The sequence below is a fragment of the Muntiacus reevesi genome, chromosome 8 (genome assembly GCF_963930625.1).
Source record: "Muntiacus reevesi chromosome 8, mMunRee1.1, whole genome shotgun sequence".
NCBI lineage: Eukaryota > Metazoa > Chordata > Mammalia > Artiodactyla > Cervidae > Muntiacus > Muntiacus reevesi.
In genome coordinates, this window is record NC_089256.1 from 28,714,907 (window position 1) to 28,729,310 (window position 14,404).

Genomic DNA, 14,404 nt, shown 5'->3' on the forward strand with positions numbered 1-14,404 from the left:
TGTAACATATGTGAGTCTCTAGTCTCTATTGTGCACTGGGGTCTAGCTGTTCTAGGTTGCATGCCAGAGTAATGAAAATATGAAGTTTTCCAAGTTTTTATTAAGAATCTGAAATGCTATATAAGAGAAATTTATAATGCCACGTGTAAACTTATAATTAATACATAAATCACATTTTCACCCCTCTTTTTGAAACAGAAAATCTTGGCAATGGAAGAAGCTTTGAATTGGGTAAAATATACAGGCGATGTAACAATTTTATCTAAATTAGGAGCAGTTGACAATTGTTGGTGTATGTTAAGTATTTTCTTTACTGAATGTAAGTATAAATGCTTTAAATTGTTACTTAGTTTTATAAAGGTATTATTTTGGAAAGTAGAATGCATGGCTATGTGATTTCGTGTTCATCTTAGTATTTTTAAAAATTTTTTTCTCTTGTGCATAAGGGAAAAGACTGAATAAGAGAACTTTAACCCTGTAGTTAATTTTATTCTGTATTTCCTATATTGATGATTTGTGTGACTATGTATTTTTTTAAACATTCTACCAAATGGATGCCATGAGTTCATATATATAATATCCAAAGATAGAGTCCACCCTGGGATTCATGTATTCTCATTCATAAGAGTAACTGAGCTAAAACCATAATTTTCATTTTTCTGATGAATCTGTTACTTTTATGTATGATGAAACTGCCTTATATATTTTTTACCTTGTGAAATATTTTTCTCTAAAGCATTTGAATGTTAGCAGTGTTTTTATAGGGATCTTGAAACAGAAGTATTTGACTCTTCAATTGATGGTGACTGATTATTTGCCATTTCCGCTGAGTAGAGGGCATACTTTGTACTCTTGACCTGGGTGTTAGAATTTAAGCTTAAATATGAAGACAGGTTTCAGTTCAGTCTCTCAGTCGTGTCTGACTCTTCGCGACCCCATGAACCACAGCACGCCAGGCCTCTCTGTCCATCACCAACTCCCAGAGTTTACCCAAACCCATGTCCATTGAGTCAGTGATGCCATCCAACCATCTCATCCTCTATCGTCCCCTTCTCCTCCTGCCCTCAATCTCTCCCAGCATCAGGGTCTTTTCCTGATATTTATTAGGCGCTGTGCTGTATTACATGAGTAGAGATGGTTCTCTTTGTTGTTCTGGAAGCCTTTAATTATAGGCTAGATTTTATGGTGAAATTAGATGACCAGTATCATGTACTGGGCATCTGTGTGGGCTTGTTTCTGACACTGTGTTCTGTCTTCTTTATAATAGCCTTGCAGGGTAGCTGCTGTGATCCTATTTTAGAAATGAGCAAACTTTGAGAGGTTAAATGATAGCTCTTTCGTCTGTTAAGTAGTAGAACCTAGAAAAGAAGTTAGGTCTCTCTGATCCCAAAGTTCAGGTTTTTGTTCTGTAATCTTATCCTGTCCCCATCATCTTCTGAAATTCTTCAGTGTTAAATTTTAGGTACTACTTTTGCCTTGGAAATGAATATGTTTGGCCAGAGGCATAACTACAGTTCTGTTGCAATAAAATTATTATTTACCACTTATTAATAAAATCTTTTATAGAACAGCTTAAAATATAGAAAATGAGGTCCCGTAAACTTTTAACATAAATTTTGGTTATTACCTGCTGCATTTGAATTAGTTCATTACATTTTTATGAGAACATTTCAAAAGTCTGATTTTGACTTGAGAGTTATAATGTTGAAATAAGACATTTAAAATTATTTTTTATACTAAATATATTTTAGAAAGTAGTTTCCCAGGTTTTTGTTTTCAGAAATTTTAGTTGAACTTTGTGCTGGGTAAACTGTAGCTCAGTGTTATTAAATTGACTTGAGTAATTATGAGGCCTGATTGGAATGTGTTACTACAGAGCACTGTTAACTACAGTTAGAACTAGAGTAATAATAAGCTAGAAATAACACCGATTCATGGCAAGCCATGAATCTAATGTTTTCTGAAACATTTTATCAGTTGTTTAACTTCACAGACTCACCTATCTAGCCTAAGAGTGAGAACATTAACAATACCAATTTTTTTTAATAAATTTTTTCTCACTCTCTCCTAAAAATAACATTTAGACAAGTATCACATAACTAAAGTTGTAACAGAAAACTGCAGTTTGCTTGAAGAATTTAAAACTCAAAGTTGTGCGGAGTGTCTGGAGGTGAGAATAAATATTTATTTGTAAGTATATTTTGAGATTTGCTTGTTAGAACTTTTATTAATATTCAGGGGAAAGTTCAGTATTGGCTCAGATGGTAAAGAATCCGCCTGCAATGTGAGAGACCTGGGTTCGATCCCTGGGTTGGGAAGATCCCCTGGAGGAGGGCATGACAACCCATTCCAGTATGCCTGCTTGGAGAATCCCATGGACAGAGGAGCCTGGCAGTCTACAGTCCACAGGGTTGCAAAGAGTTGGACATGACTGAGCGACTAAGCACACAGCACATCTGAATATAAGAACTACTGTAGAATTTGGTAACATATTTGAGAGAAGTTTTAAATAAATTTTGATTGGAATTGTTTTTGGAAGAGGAAGACATCTTGATAAGAATTTTTTAATTTTTAAAATTTTAATTTATAATTTAGGCTGCACTGGTTGCTGCGTGGGCTTTTTATGGTTGTGGCGAGCGGGCTTCTTATTGCAAACCACAGGCTTCAGTGCTTGTCTAAAGCACACAGAGGGTGTGCAGGCTTCAGTGGTTGGCAGCGGGTGGACTTCGGTAGTTGTGGTTCACAGGCTCTGGAGCGCAGGCTCAGCCGTTGTGGCACATGGGCTTGGTTGCCCCTAGGCACACGGCATCTTCCCAGACCAGGAACTAACCAGTGTTCCCTGCATTGCGAGGCGGATTCCCAACCTCTGGACAACCAGAGAAGTCCCAGAATTTTATATTAAAGATTTTAAAAGAGTTAATTGAAAATTGAAGCTTGATTTTTAAAAATTTAATTTAAAAGGCTTTTAATTAATTGAGAGAGTATGATTTTCTTTGGGATCAGCTTTATTGACTTGTAATTCATATGATATACAATTTACTCATAGGAAATAAGATTTTAACAACTAAATTTTTAGAAAAGGATTTAGGAAATTACTTTTCTATTTAACTTTCTAGCTAAAGTCATTGACATAATCCAATAAATAATAGTCAGTTTGTTTATTTTGAAAATATGAATGTTTGAGTTGAAGTTTTCATTATAGCATATTTGATTTCATGCCTTTTTTTTCCTGTGTTTTGTTTTTATTTCATCTTTGCTAACTTTGTCACCTTTTTGAGGGGCAATTAGTGTAATCAACATTTCCTATATATTATTGATGTATATATATTTTAAGCACCCAAGTTTATTGAATAGTATCGCATTTTCTAGCCTAAAATTAAAATTCTGCCTTGAATCTATTTTTTTTCCTGCTATGCAAGCATAATGTATATTTAAAAGTGGACCTGCCAAATATGGTACACAGGGGATTAATTGTTCATATTATTCATAATGTTTTGTTTACTTTTTAATATTCCTTTTAACAAAGTTAGCCCTGAGTCACTAGAGACAGGCTTCTTTAAATGTGTATGCCAAAATATTGGGTATTGAATTCTCATTTTCTACATAAGTAATCCCCCGTTTTGTTTTTGATATCTAAGATAAAAACCCAGAACCATTTTCCCTAGGTTTTTGGGTTCCTGATTCTTTTTGAATGTAACTGATGAATCTTCTTTTACTTTGATTTCTCAGCAAGGAGAACTAATGAAAATGAAAGGAAATGAAGAGTTTTCCAAAGAAAGATATGATATAGCTATTATCTATTACACCAGAGCCATTGAATGTAGGTAAGAGCAAAATGGAGTACTGAGACGCTTTCTATGTGACAGATCACGTTAGAATGCTAGTCAGTATGAAAGAAACACAAGATGAGGAACTGGAGAGTATCTTCAGTTTGCTATGCAGAATGTTTTCTCACCCGTAGGTGTAAGAAACATGAGATGAACTGAATAAATGAACTTAAGTTATAGAAGTTAAGCCCATTAGGCGAAATTGTGAATTTTCTCTTCTGCCCATTTGTTCCCAGGCTTTCCAGTACAGAGTCATCTGTGTTTTCTTGGACTCATTTTCCCTTCTTCTAATTCCTTCCAAATTATTGACTGATAAGAAAGAATTAGTTACCAATTCTTTACTAATTAGTTAACTAATTAGTTACTAGATGTCACCCATTCAGGGATTTGTGCTTTCTGTGAGGGAACTTCTAAAGGATAAGAGTTGGAATTGTTGAGAGAATATATGTGTTCTACCTCATCTTCTATTTGCCCAGTTGCTAGAATTTTGTAGCATTCTTACACCTGTGCCTCACTTGGTTCTTACCGACATCTTTGCTGGGCCATCTAATGCTGTAGCTGCCTTAGGGAGGGTGTGCTGTAGACAGCTGCTCTCTTTCCAGATGTCCCCATCTCCACAGGGAATGAGTGAATCCAGGTAGCAAACCACATCTGAAAGTTTGCCTGTCTGTTCTAGGAAGAGGTGGAGATAAGATAGGTGGAGTAAGATAAAACCACATGGGACAAAGCTTGAAGTCACGCTATGTAAATTACTGTTGCAGTTTGCAGATATCCTTTGTCAAGGTGGTACAGTTCTGACTTACATAAAAGTGTTCTGTTCTCTGCAGTAACAACATGCTTGTAGTTTGCTAGCTTTTTAATGTCTCATTTGATCCTCTCAGCAGCCCCATGAGTGCAACAGAAAGAGTAGAACTTTTAGTCTTCATTTTGAATACAGAGAAGTTGAGTTGATTTGAACAAGCCCCTCAGAAAGTGAAGGGGAACCATGATTTAGCCAGTTAGGACTCCAAATCCTATATTCATTTCTGCTCTGCCAAACAGATATGAAGGTTTTGAAAATTTTTTCTTGCCTTATGATTTCTATGTTATGTTTTTGTTTTAAATGTAATGTTCTTTACTGATGAAACACTATTTTTTTTTAAAGGCCTGAAAATCACCTGCTTTACGGTAACCGAGCTCTTTGTTTTCTTCGTACTGGACAATTCAGGTAAGTTGCTTAGAGTGCCTAATCACTCAGCTGTTATGCTAAATACCTATCTTTGAGAAATGTTTCTATTTGCAGTTATGCAAGAAAATCCTTCAGTAGTTCTTTGGCAGAAATAGTTAAATGGTTAAAAGAGAGCTCTGTAGGCTTTATATATAATAACAGCAATGACAGAAACAGTGATTCTTTAACAGAGAGGATAGCATATGCTTTGCATTATTTTAAGCACTTCATGTAGGTTATTTAATTCTCAACAGCACATTTAATAGGGCTTCCCAGCTAGCTCAGTGATAAAGAATCTGCCTGCCACTGCAGGAGATGTAGGTTTGATCCCTGGGCTGGGAAGATCCCTTGGAGGGGGAAATGGCAACCCACTCCAGTATTTTCACCTGGGAAATCCTATGGACAGAGGAGCCTGGCAGGCTACAGTCCATGGGGTTGCAGAGAGTCAGACACAACTGAGCGACTTGGTGTATTTAATAGGTGGATAATGTTATTTTCTATATTTTACGTGTGTATAAACTCATCCCATTAGTAATTGTTAATCTCGTTCTACCGTGCTCCATTTTTGTTCAAGCTGTGATGTAGTGATGCCAAGATTCAAACACAGCTCTTATCTGATGGTTCATAATCGATGTTTATAACACCTATAATATATTACCTTCTTTTGCTCTTATCTAATCTGTATAGTTCTGGAAGAATTCTTGCTGTGTTTGTTTCCTCTGTATTAGTATGAATAAAACTAAGTAAATGTCCTTTGTAAGGGGAAGAAAAGTTTAATGATTTAACTATGGGAGTAAAATTGTAATTAATTCTTAGTTCCTCATGTTGAACTGAGCTTGTATTAGTTGAGAAAGATTATTGACAGTGCCCCCATGATTTTATTGTCTCTCAGCTTACAGTTTTTAGGACTTAAATACTAAGCATGAATATTGAGCACTGTAGACTGTTACATTTAACTGTGTGTTACAGGATTGCTTCAGGAATACATCCACTCAGTAGAAAAATACTAGAAACAAGCTATGAAAAACCACGTTAGAGGCTGGGATCCTCAGAATAAAGTTGCGTAGGCGTAAGGTCCTGCTTAGTTATTAGTTATAATTCCTATTTGCATCTTGCCTTTCTGTTGTCCAAAATAAAAAGAGAATACCTGACAAATTTTAGAATTCTCACTATCCATGAAGAAAGAGGACACCAGTTTCTCAGGTGAAACTGTTTTCCTGATGTTTAGTTCCGGAAGAAATTTCTTATGTGGCTTACAAGTAATATGAACTGAGTGGTGGGGTAGAGAACAATCTCAGCAGCATTCCTGTTGAGAGCAAAATAAGCACACCCTGAGAGTGCAGTTTTGGTTTTCATCAATAGTTTTTCAAATTAAGTGTTCTTATAAGAGCAGAGAGTCCACTACCAGTTGTTTTTCAGGGAAAGTACTTAATGTTGGAGTGTGGGAGGTGGGAGTGGGGAGTATGGTGTATTCCAAGTATACAGTTTTCAAAAATAACATTTATGTTTTTCTTTTATTATAAACAGAACACTTTCTCATGGTAGAAAATTTGGAAAATACAAGAGTTTAAAAAGAAGAAAATAAAAAATCACCACCTCGGAGAATACTGCTGTATAAACGTTATGCAGCTTTTAGATGGCTTAAGCCGTGGATAACCGAGGCTATCTAGTCTAGAGGAATGGATGGGCTTGACACAGTCTTCCATCAGTACCACTGTCCTCAACTGGTTCTGGCAAGAAATGGGCTGCACATGTCTTTAGATTACTGCCTCTGGCTAGGTCCAGACTTGCAGATATCCTGTGCTGTTTGAAGGCCATTCTGTGTGCTCTCAAGGTGAACAGGTTGGCAGCTTGGCCAGCCTCTTGTGAAAATTGAGGCACCTGTGTGAAACTTTTGAGTGGGTTGAAGGTCATCCTCTCTGCACAGGGGATCCCTTGGAGCTGAGAGGCAAATGAGGGGTTTCTGCCTTCTTTTATGAGTGTTGAATGCTAGACACTCAAGCAGGAGCCTGCTAAAACTGCTCTGAAGGAGGTGCATCAAAGTGAAAATACAGAAGCCGGGTAGCCTGGTGAGGTCAGTCAAGAGTAGGGTTGTGCATCCATCCTTGTACCTCCCAGCTGACGGTCTAGCTTTGTGGGTCAACACCATAGCAGTTTCCTGTAGAGGCAGGTCAGCAGCATTTTCTTGTTAGGCAATCACCAGGATTTGCTGGATGCTTGTTTAATGTCAGAAGCATGATGCCACCCTGGTTTTACTGGTGTTTCCCACCTTGTTCACTGTTTACATGACTTGCTCAGTAATGGAGGGACAATGTTTCCTGAATCTGCAATGCACGTAACTCCTTATCAAGTGAGTAGATGATATGACTTCAGAAAAGAACACACTGCCAGTGATTCAGATGTGCCCTTGACCCAGGAGGACCCATGCCGTTTAGCTGAGTTACCAGGATTGAGAGGTGTTGAAGCCCTCGTCTCTGAGGGCTGGTGGATCTGTCATGGGAATCTGGGCAAGCAGCTGAGAGTGAAGCATCCAGCCTCCCTGGCACTGTTCTGAGTGCTTTTCCTGTGTTAACTCATAAAACCCTCCCAGCCCTGTGAGATGGGCGCTGCTGTGTCTTTCTAGACGAGGAACCCGAGGCCCAGGCGGTCAGGCAGTGTCCTCAGTCACTCACTGGGTGGGTGTGAACCCAGGTGGATGCACAGTCTCTACGATGAATCACCATGCATAGGTGATGATAGGTTCAAATGGCAATGTCAAAGTTGAAAAAAATTAAAATAATGGTCTAAATAGTCAATAAACATGATTATCCTTACAGGACATGCAGATTAAAAACTGTGAGTCTCTCTTTCGTACCCATCAGATTGGCAAACATTTTAAAACCTTATAACACCAAGTGTTTGAGAGGACGTGGAACAAAGGAAACTTTCATACTCGGCGGGGGAAATGTATAAATCCGTGCAGTCACTGTGGAGAGCCATGTGGCAAGGTGAAGACGTGTATTCTCCTGCCCACTTCTGGGCTACCTGAGAAGATGTGTGGAAGCCTTCACTAGAACGTTGTGGTTAAGAGTAAAGAAATGGAAGCAACCTAAAAGTCCATCTGTAGGGGAATGGATAAAATGAATTATGGTATATTCATACAATGGAATTCTGTGCAACACTTAAAATGAATGCAATGTTGAGTGAAAAAGCAAGTTGCAGAATGATTTGTACGGTATGATGCCATTTATATGATGTTTTGAAATGTGCAATGATATGCATACACATAATTAGTACATAGTATGTAGTAACTGTTTTTGAAGTGCATGGGCATGTTAAAATACCAATGGAGTGGCTGTCTCTGGGGAGGGAGGGAGGAAAAGGGATTGGAGCTGGGAAAGATGGTTCACAATGGGAGTCACCTGTAACAAACCTGGCAAAAAGATCTGAAGTAAATATGGCAAAATGTTAAGGTCTTGCTAAGCTGGTACATGGGTATCGATTATGTTAATGTTATTCTCTGTACTTTTGTGTATATCTGATACAAAGTGTAATAGTGTGCATAAGATGAAAAGAAACACCAAGTATTAGGATAAAGTAAGTGAAAAATAATCTTGAAAGGGAAGAAATAAAAATATTTTAAGGCTGGGAGCCCGAGGTGAGGTATTTGTGGGGAATATGTTTCATTCAGAAATGGTCAGCGTGGTGGTGGAGGTTTTAATGCCAAGTAGTCAGTTTGTAAATCTGACCACCTTTGGATGGATGTAGGTGAGGCCAAGAGCCAGTCAGAACCCTTAGCGTTCTCTGGAGGTGTGCGATTCCAGGAAACCCACAGAACGGTGCTGGGGTGAGGGAGGGGAGGGTGGGCTCAAGTTCGTTCCTGCCAGTCCTTCACGCTGAGCATGTGTGCAGTGTATCCCAGAGTGCCTGGCTAGGATGAGATGTCCTTTATCTTCCGGTCTTCTATAAGTCCAATTTTTAAATAGAATTTGAGAGGTTGAGGGCATCTTAGAGTGATGCTTTTAATTGAGGTAATTTGAAATTTTCATATTAGAGCAGAATCTAGAAAAAGCAATCAGGCATCTATAGCCTCTGTGGTTGCCATAGTTATACAAAGTAAATGATTAGGGTTACTGTTTAATTCATTCTCAGTGGGACTCATGTGTGGAAATTTGAATTCTTTGGTGGGATGGGATAAACTGTGTAATAGGAAATTTAATTGGAAAAGGGAAAGCTTAGTCTTAGATATTTTAAATTTACTTAGGAAGAGCGTAGAATTTAAAACTTGGTATTTACTCTGACCCTTTGGTATTTAACTACCCTTATATGGTATACCCTTTTATGGGTATTAGCTCCCAACTTGTGAATAGTAGCAGGCAGCTAGATTTTAAATGATTGTGTGTGTGTGTGTTTCTGAATTGAGGTCTGAGGTGTAAATCAAGTAAATTGTATGTTTTTGTGAGAATTTTCAAAAATCTTAGTGTATGTGGGGCATTTTTGGTGTGTGTATTGGTTGATGAATTGTTCCTCACTCTGTTCTCTTACTTGTATGGTCTCTCTTTTGCTTTTAAAAAAAATGCTGAATTTGCTTTTGAAGGAAGGAGTTACTTTATCAATCTTCTTTGAGGTGCACCCCCTTTTTAAAAAACAGTAACAAATACACATCATAAAAAGAGTACAAAAGGATAAACTGAAAGCTCTCGCCCACCTGAGACCCCTGCCCTAATCCCTTTCTTCACATCCTTATGCATTTCTGTAATATTTTATGCCTATGTGAACACTTACTACTTTGAACCAGATGAAGTTGCCATTTTTGTAAGTCAGAAGAAGGCATTTTCGTTTGGTTAAGTATAACGTATGTGTCTTTTGTTTTATCACGGATAAGAGCATATTATATACCCTGTTGTACATCTTCTTCTAATATTTAAATGTTGGAGTTGTTGCATATGACATCTACCCCAGTTTTTATTCATGGCTGCGTAGTGTCTTATTATGCATTAGTTTGTATTAGAACATAGCTTATTTCCAGTTTAAAAAGTTAGATGAAACTATGTAATATCCTTTTATGTTTCACACTCTGATGCAAATATACATAGATATATAGGATAAATTCCTGATAAGAATTTATTTTACTTGGATGAAAGAGCATATGTAATTTTACTTCCAGAACTAACTTTTGGTTTAAAATGTATGTGTGATTAATAGTCACTGCATATTTGACAGTAACTGACCATTCCATCTGAATCCTGCTTTTGTTGCTTCATTGTGAGATCGAGAAGCTTGGGGAGTAAAACTGTTATTTCTTTGTGATCTGGGCAGGCCCTTAAAGTGACGATTTGCAATAAGGGGGAAAGATGATAACTCTTTTGTGGCATTCAAAGTTCTTTCATGCTTACATGTTGTGGTTTGAGAGAGTCAATTAATAGCATTTCCTTCCCCTCCTAAGTCCAGAACTATTACTGCACATTGAAATCACCGGAAATTTGAAGAAATGCACCCCACTCACCCCTCCAAGTTCTCATTTAATTGGGCATTGGGCTTTTTTAGAAGACCGACCCCCCCCCCCCCCCCAGGTAGTACTAATGTGCAGCCAGGGTTGAGACCCACTGGTCTAGAGTGAGTGTGGGCTGACATTAGAAGGGGAGCTCGGACTGAGCTTTGCTGGACAGAGGAAGTAGCCGGTTAGAGAAGGGTAAAACTGCACAGGAGACTCCTATGAGGTTCGCCCGAAAGCTAGGAGGAGAGTCAGTGTAGGATCCTGGAAGCCAGTGAGAGTGGCCAGCATTGCCTGTTGCTGGAAGCCCTTTGGAACTTGCATTTAGTTCTGTGGACACCTTGAAGTTCCCTAGAGAGAGGCGTCAGCGGGAAGCTTGGCGCAGATGCCAGGCCTGAGTGGGCTGAGAAGTGAGGATGAGGAGATGGAGGCAGCCAGCACAGGCAGCTGGTGAAGGCACTCAGGCAGAGAGGACAGAAGAGGTTTGCTATTGTATTCAGGTGATTTTGGCTTCAAAAATAGAGATCTCTTATTCAGCTGGTTTAAATGGTAAAGAATTAAGAGTTCCAGAAGGTGGTTCTACGGTTGTGTATTTAGTGATGACAGTGTCATCAAAGACCTAGGTGGTTGTTTTTTCCCAACCCCACCGTGTGACTTGGACCTCAGACTGCCCACCCCCTCAGGATGGCCGGAGGGCTTCTGTAATTCAGATACCACACTGGACATGACAGCCTCCCGCAAAGGATGACTCTTGTACTCTTTAAAAGAAAAATCTTAATACACATATTGAGAAATGTACAGTTCATAAGTGTGCAGGTTGAATTTTCCAGACGCAAATAACCATACCCAGCATCCAGATCACAACCCCAGTACCCTGGAAGTCACCCTTGTTCCCCCCTCAATCACTGCCCACTTTCTCCCCCAGGATAACTCCTGTCCTGACTTCTGACACTGTAGGTTAGTTTTGCCTGCTTTGTGCAATATAAACAGAATCATGTGATACGTGCTCTTTATGTCTGGTTTTCAGCATTGTGTTTGAGATCCATTTTGCATGTAGTTGTAAAATGTTCATCTCTTGCATGAATATACCACATTTTATCCATTCTATTGTTGATGGGCATTTGGGGGTTTCTAGTACTTTTACAGGTAGTGTCATTGTGAACATGTCTTCATTTCTGTTAAGTATGTAATAAAAGGAGTGGCATTGTTGGGACAGGAGGGTGTGCTTATGCTCAGCTATGCACATAATTTGCACCGTGGTTGCATCATTTTACACTCCTGCCAGCAGCATATGAGAGTTTCAGTTCCACGTCCTCACTAACACTTATTATTTTGTGTCATTTCATTTAGACATTTTGCTGAGTGTGTAGTGATAACGATGCTGTGATTTTAATTTGCATTTTCTTAAGTTAATTTAGGAGGTTTAAGTTGAACATTTTTTTTTGTATGCTTATTGACCATTCAGATATCCTCTTTTGTGAAGTGTCTGTTTGAGTCTTTTTTTTTCTTCTTTAGAGTAGGTTTTTAAAAAATATTCTGGATAGGAGTCATTGGTCAAAATATGCATATTACAAATGCCTTCTCATGCTCTGTGGCTTGCCTTTTTTGCTTTCTTTCCATGAATGCAAGTAGTAATTTTAATGTACTGCAATTTATCAAATTTTTTCCTTTATGGTAAGCACTTTTTGTGTTCTAATTATAATCTTTGCCTACTCTGCAAAATATTCTTTTGTTTTCTAAAAGCTTGACTGATTATCGGTATTTAAATCTATCCATCTGGTGAGCCCCAGGAGGCGCTAGTGGTACAGAACCCGCCTGCCAATGCAGGAGACATAAGAGACATGGGTTTGATCCCTTGGTTGGAAAGATCCCCTGGAGAAGGGCATGGCAACCCACTACAGTATTCTTGCTTGGAGAATCCATGGACAGAGGAGCCTGGTGGGCTGCAGTCCATGGGTTGGCAAAGAGTCGGCCTCAGCTGAGCACACATGCATGAGATATGCCATGATCCATCTGGAGGTGGTTTTTTGTATGAGGTAGGGGTCGGGGTTCATGTGACTGTCCAGTTGACCCAGCCCTATTAGTTTTTTTTCCCTAGCCTTTGTTTTTGGGCCCAGGATCATCCCCCTCCCCAACTCCAGGGCCAGCCTTGGTGGGGCTGCTATTCCCAGGGCAAGAGAGAGGGGCTCCCGCTGCCTCTGAGGGACATGGCCAGAGGAGGGCACCTCACTGCACCCACCCTTGGCTGCTTGTGGAGCCTCTGAGTGGGGCTCAGTCGGCTTCTTGCTGCTCCCTAGTCCTGCTCCTCTTGAGGTCACCCAGAGCCTGGCCTTCCCTGCAGCTCAGACTGCTTTCCGGCACAGCTAAACCCCCCTCAGCCCTGCCCCTCCATGCTTCCTGGGCTCCTATTTTGGAGCCCTCCCCAGGTCTGGTCCTCTCCCCCAGCTTCACCTCTGCCCTGAGGCTTCCAGAGCGGCTCTGCTGAGACACCCCCTTGGTTTCTCTTTCCTGTGCTGGAGACCGCCTCTGCCCTCACCTCCAACCCTCACGGGCCCTCAGGCCTCCAACTCAGGAACCCTTGCTGTCGCTGCCCCCTCCTCTCTCTATCTCCGGGATGTCTGCTCTCATCCCCACCGCTCTGCCCCCCAGACCATGTGCACTCTCTATCCTCTCTACATGGGACGCTCTTTGCTGGCATCACAGGGCTCCCTTCCTCCCTTTATTAGAGTTTCAGCACAAATATCACCTCCTTGAAGCCTGCCCTGATCCTTTTTCCTGATAATTCACTGTCTTCATCTCAGTAGCTTTAACACGGCTTGGAAATCACTTGTTTTTTATTTCCGTATTATCTGTCTCCCACTGGAATATTAGCCCCAAGAGGGGAGAGCTGTGTCCAGCTTGTCCACACTGCATCCATAACACAGCGCCCATATGCCCATATGTAGCAGATGCTCAAGAAGTGAGTGGGTGGGTGGATGATAGAGGAGGAGGAGGACTTTCTGGCTTCTCCATTTGCTTGCAGGCCTCCCCCACCGCCCCCCCAACCCTGCAACTTCTTTGTGCTGCTGCCTCAGCTCTGCCCCGACATGTATATGGAAGACACATTTATTCACTCATTCGTCCACTCAGTGTTTGAATGTGTAAAGAATGCGCAGGCATCTCTGCGTAGCAGGCTCTGCACTACCTGCAGGGATATGGAAGAGACCCCCTCAGCCGACCCAGCCCCGTCATGTTTTCTCCATGCACTGCAGTGTTCGCTTTGTCATACAGATCGGGTGACTATATCAGGATCTGTTTCTGATTTCTGTATCCTCTTCTGTTTGTCAGGCCGTCTATCTTTAGATAGCTTTTGAATTTTGTCTTTAAAGAAAAATGTATATATGGTCTTTTAGTAGGTATTGCTGTTTGGTAGAATAAGTTAACCTAGTCTTGTTCTTTGTAATCTTTTTGTTTTGTTTTTTGGTTGTTTTTGTAATCTGTTTTTAAGAGTGAGCGGTCCCCTCAGTTCTGGGTCACACCTAAACTGTATACCCCTAAACCTCTCAGTGGAGAGTGGGTTTGCGATGATTGGCTTAAATTTACTAGGAATTATCTCTTAAGTCTTAGAGGTGGACCCTCACAAGAAGTGTCTAGCAGTCAGAGGAGGAGGTTAGCTGCTGGGTAGATTACCAACAATGTTTGCTTAGGGTTTAAACCATTTATTTATTTTTTACTTGCTTTTTAAAAGATGAGAGATCTGAGCAGATTAAAAGTCAGTAGGAAGTTGCATGACAACGTGAATGTGCTTCATACCACTGAATTTTACATTTGAAATGATTCATGGGGTAAATTATGATGTGTATTTTACCACAATAAAACATACTGATGGGGTAGATTCCTGAAATGGAATGTGTGATT

The 14,404-nt window shown here is 40.0% G+C and overlaps 1 protein-coding gene across 12 annotated transcripts in view; it reads left to right on the top strand.

Moving 5' to 3' along the window:
- Positions 1-14,404, top strand: part of TTC3 (tetratricopeptide repeat domain 3) — a 116,816-nt gene that overhangs the window by 18,569 nt on the left and 83,843 nt on the right. For 8 of the 12 annotated variants that reach the window (XM_065943337.1, XM_065943336.1, XM_065943335.1 and 5 more), the window contains 4 exons: positions 199-319; positions 2,085-2,170; positions 3,730-3,824; positions 4,972-5,034. The exons of 1 other annotated variant lie outside the window; for it this stretch is intronic. In XM_065943337.1, the coding sequence (XP_065799409.1) occupies positions 199-319; positions 2,085-2,170; positions 3,730-3,824; positions 4,972-5,034 (365 nt within the window). Of the gene's footprint in view, positions 1-198; positions 320-2,084; positions 2,191-3,729; positions 3,825-4,971; positions 5,035-7,998; positions 8,249-14,404 lie in introns of those variants that run through there. 3 more of the 12 variants (XM_065943341.1, XM_065943342.1, XM_065943343.1) reach the window with 3 other exon arrangements.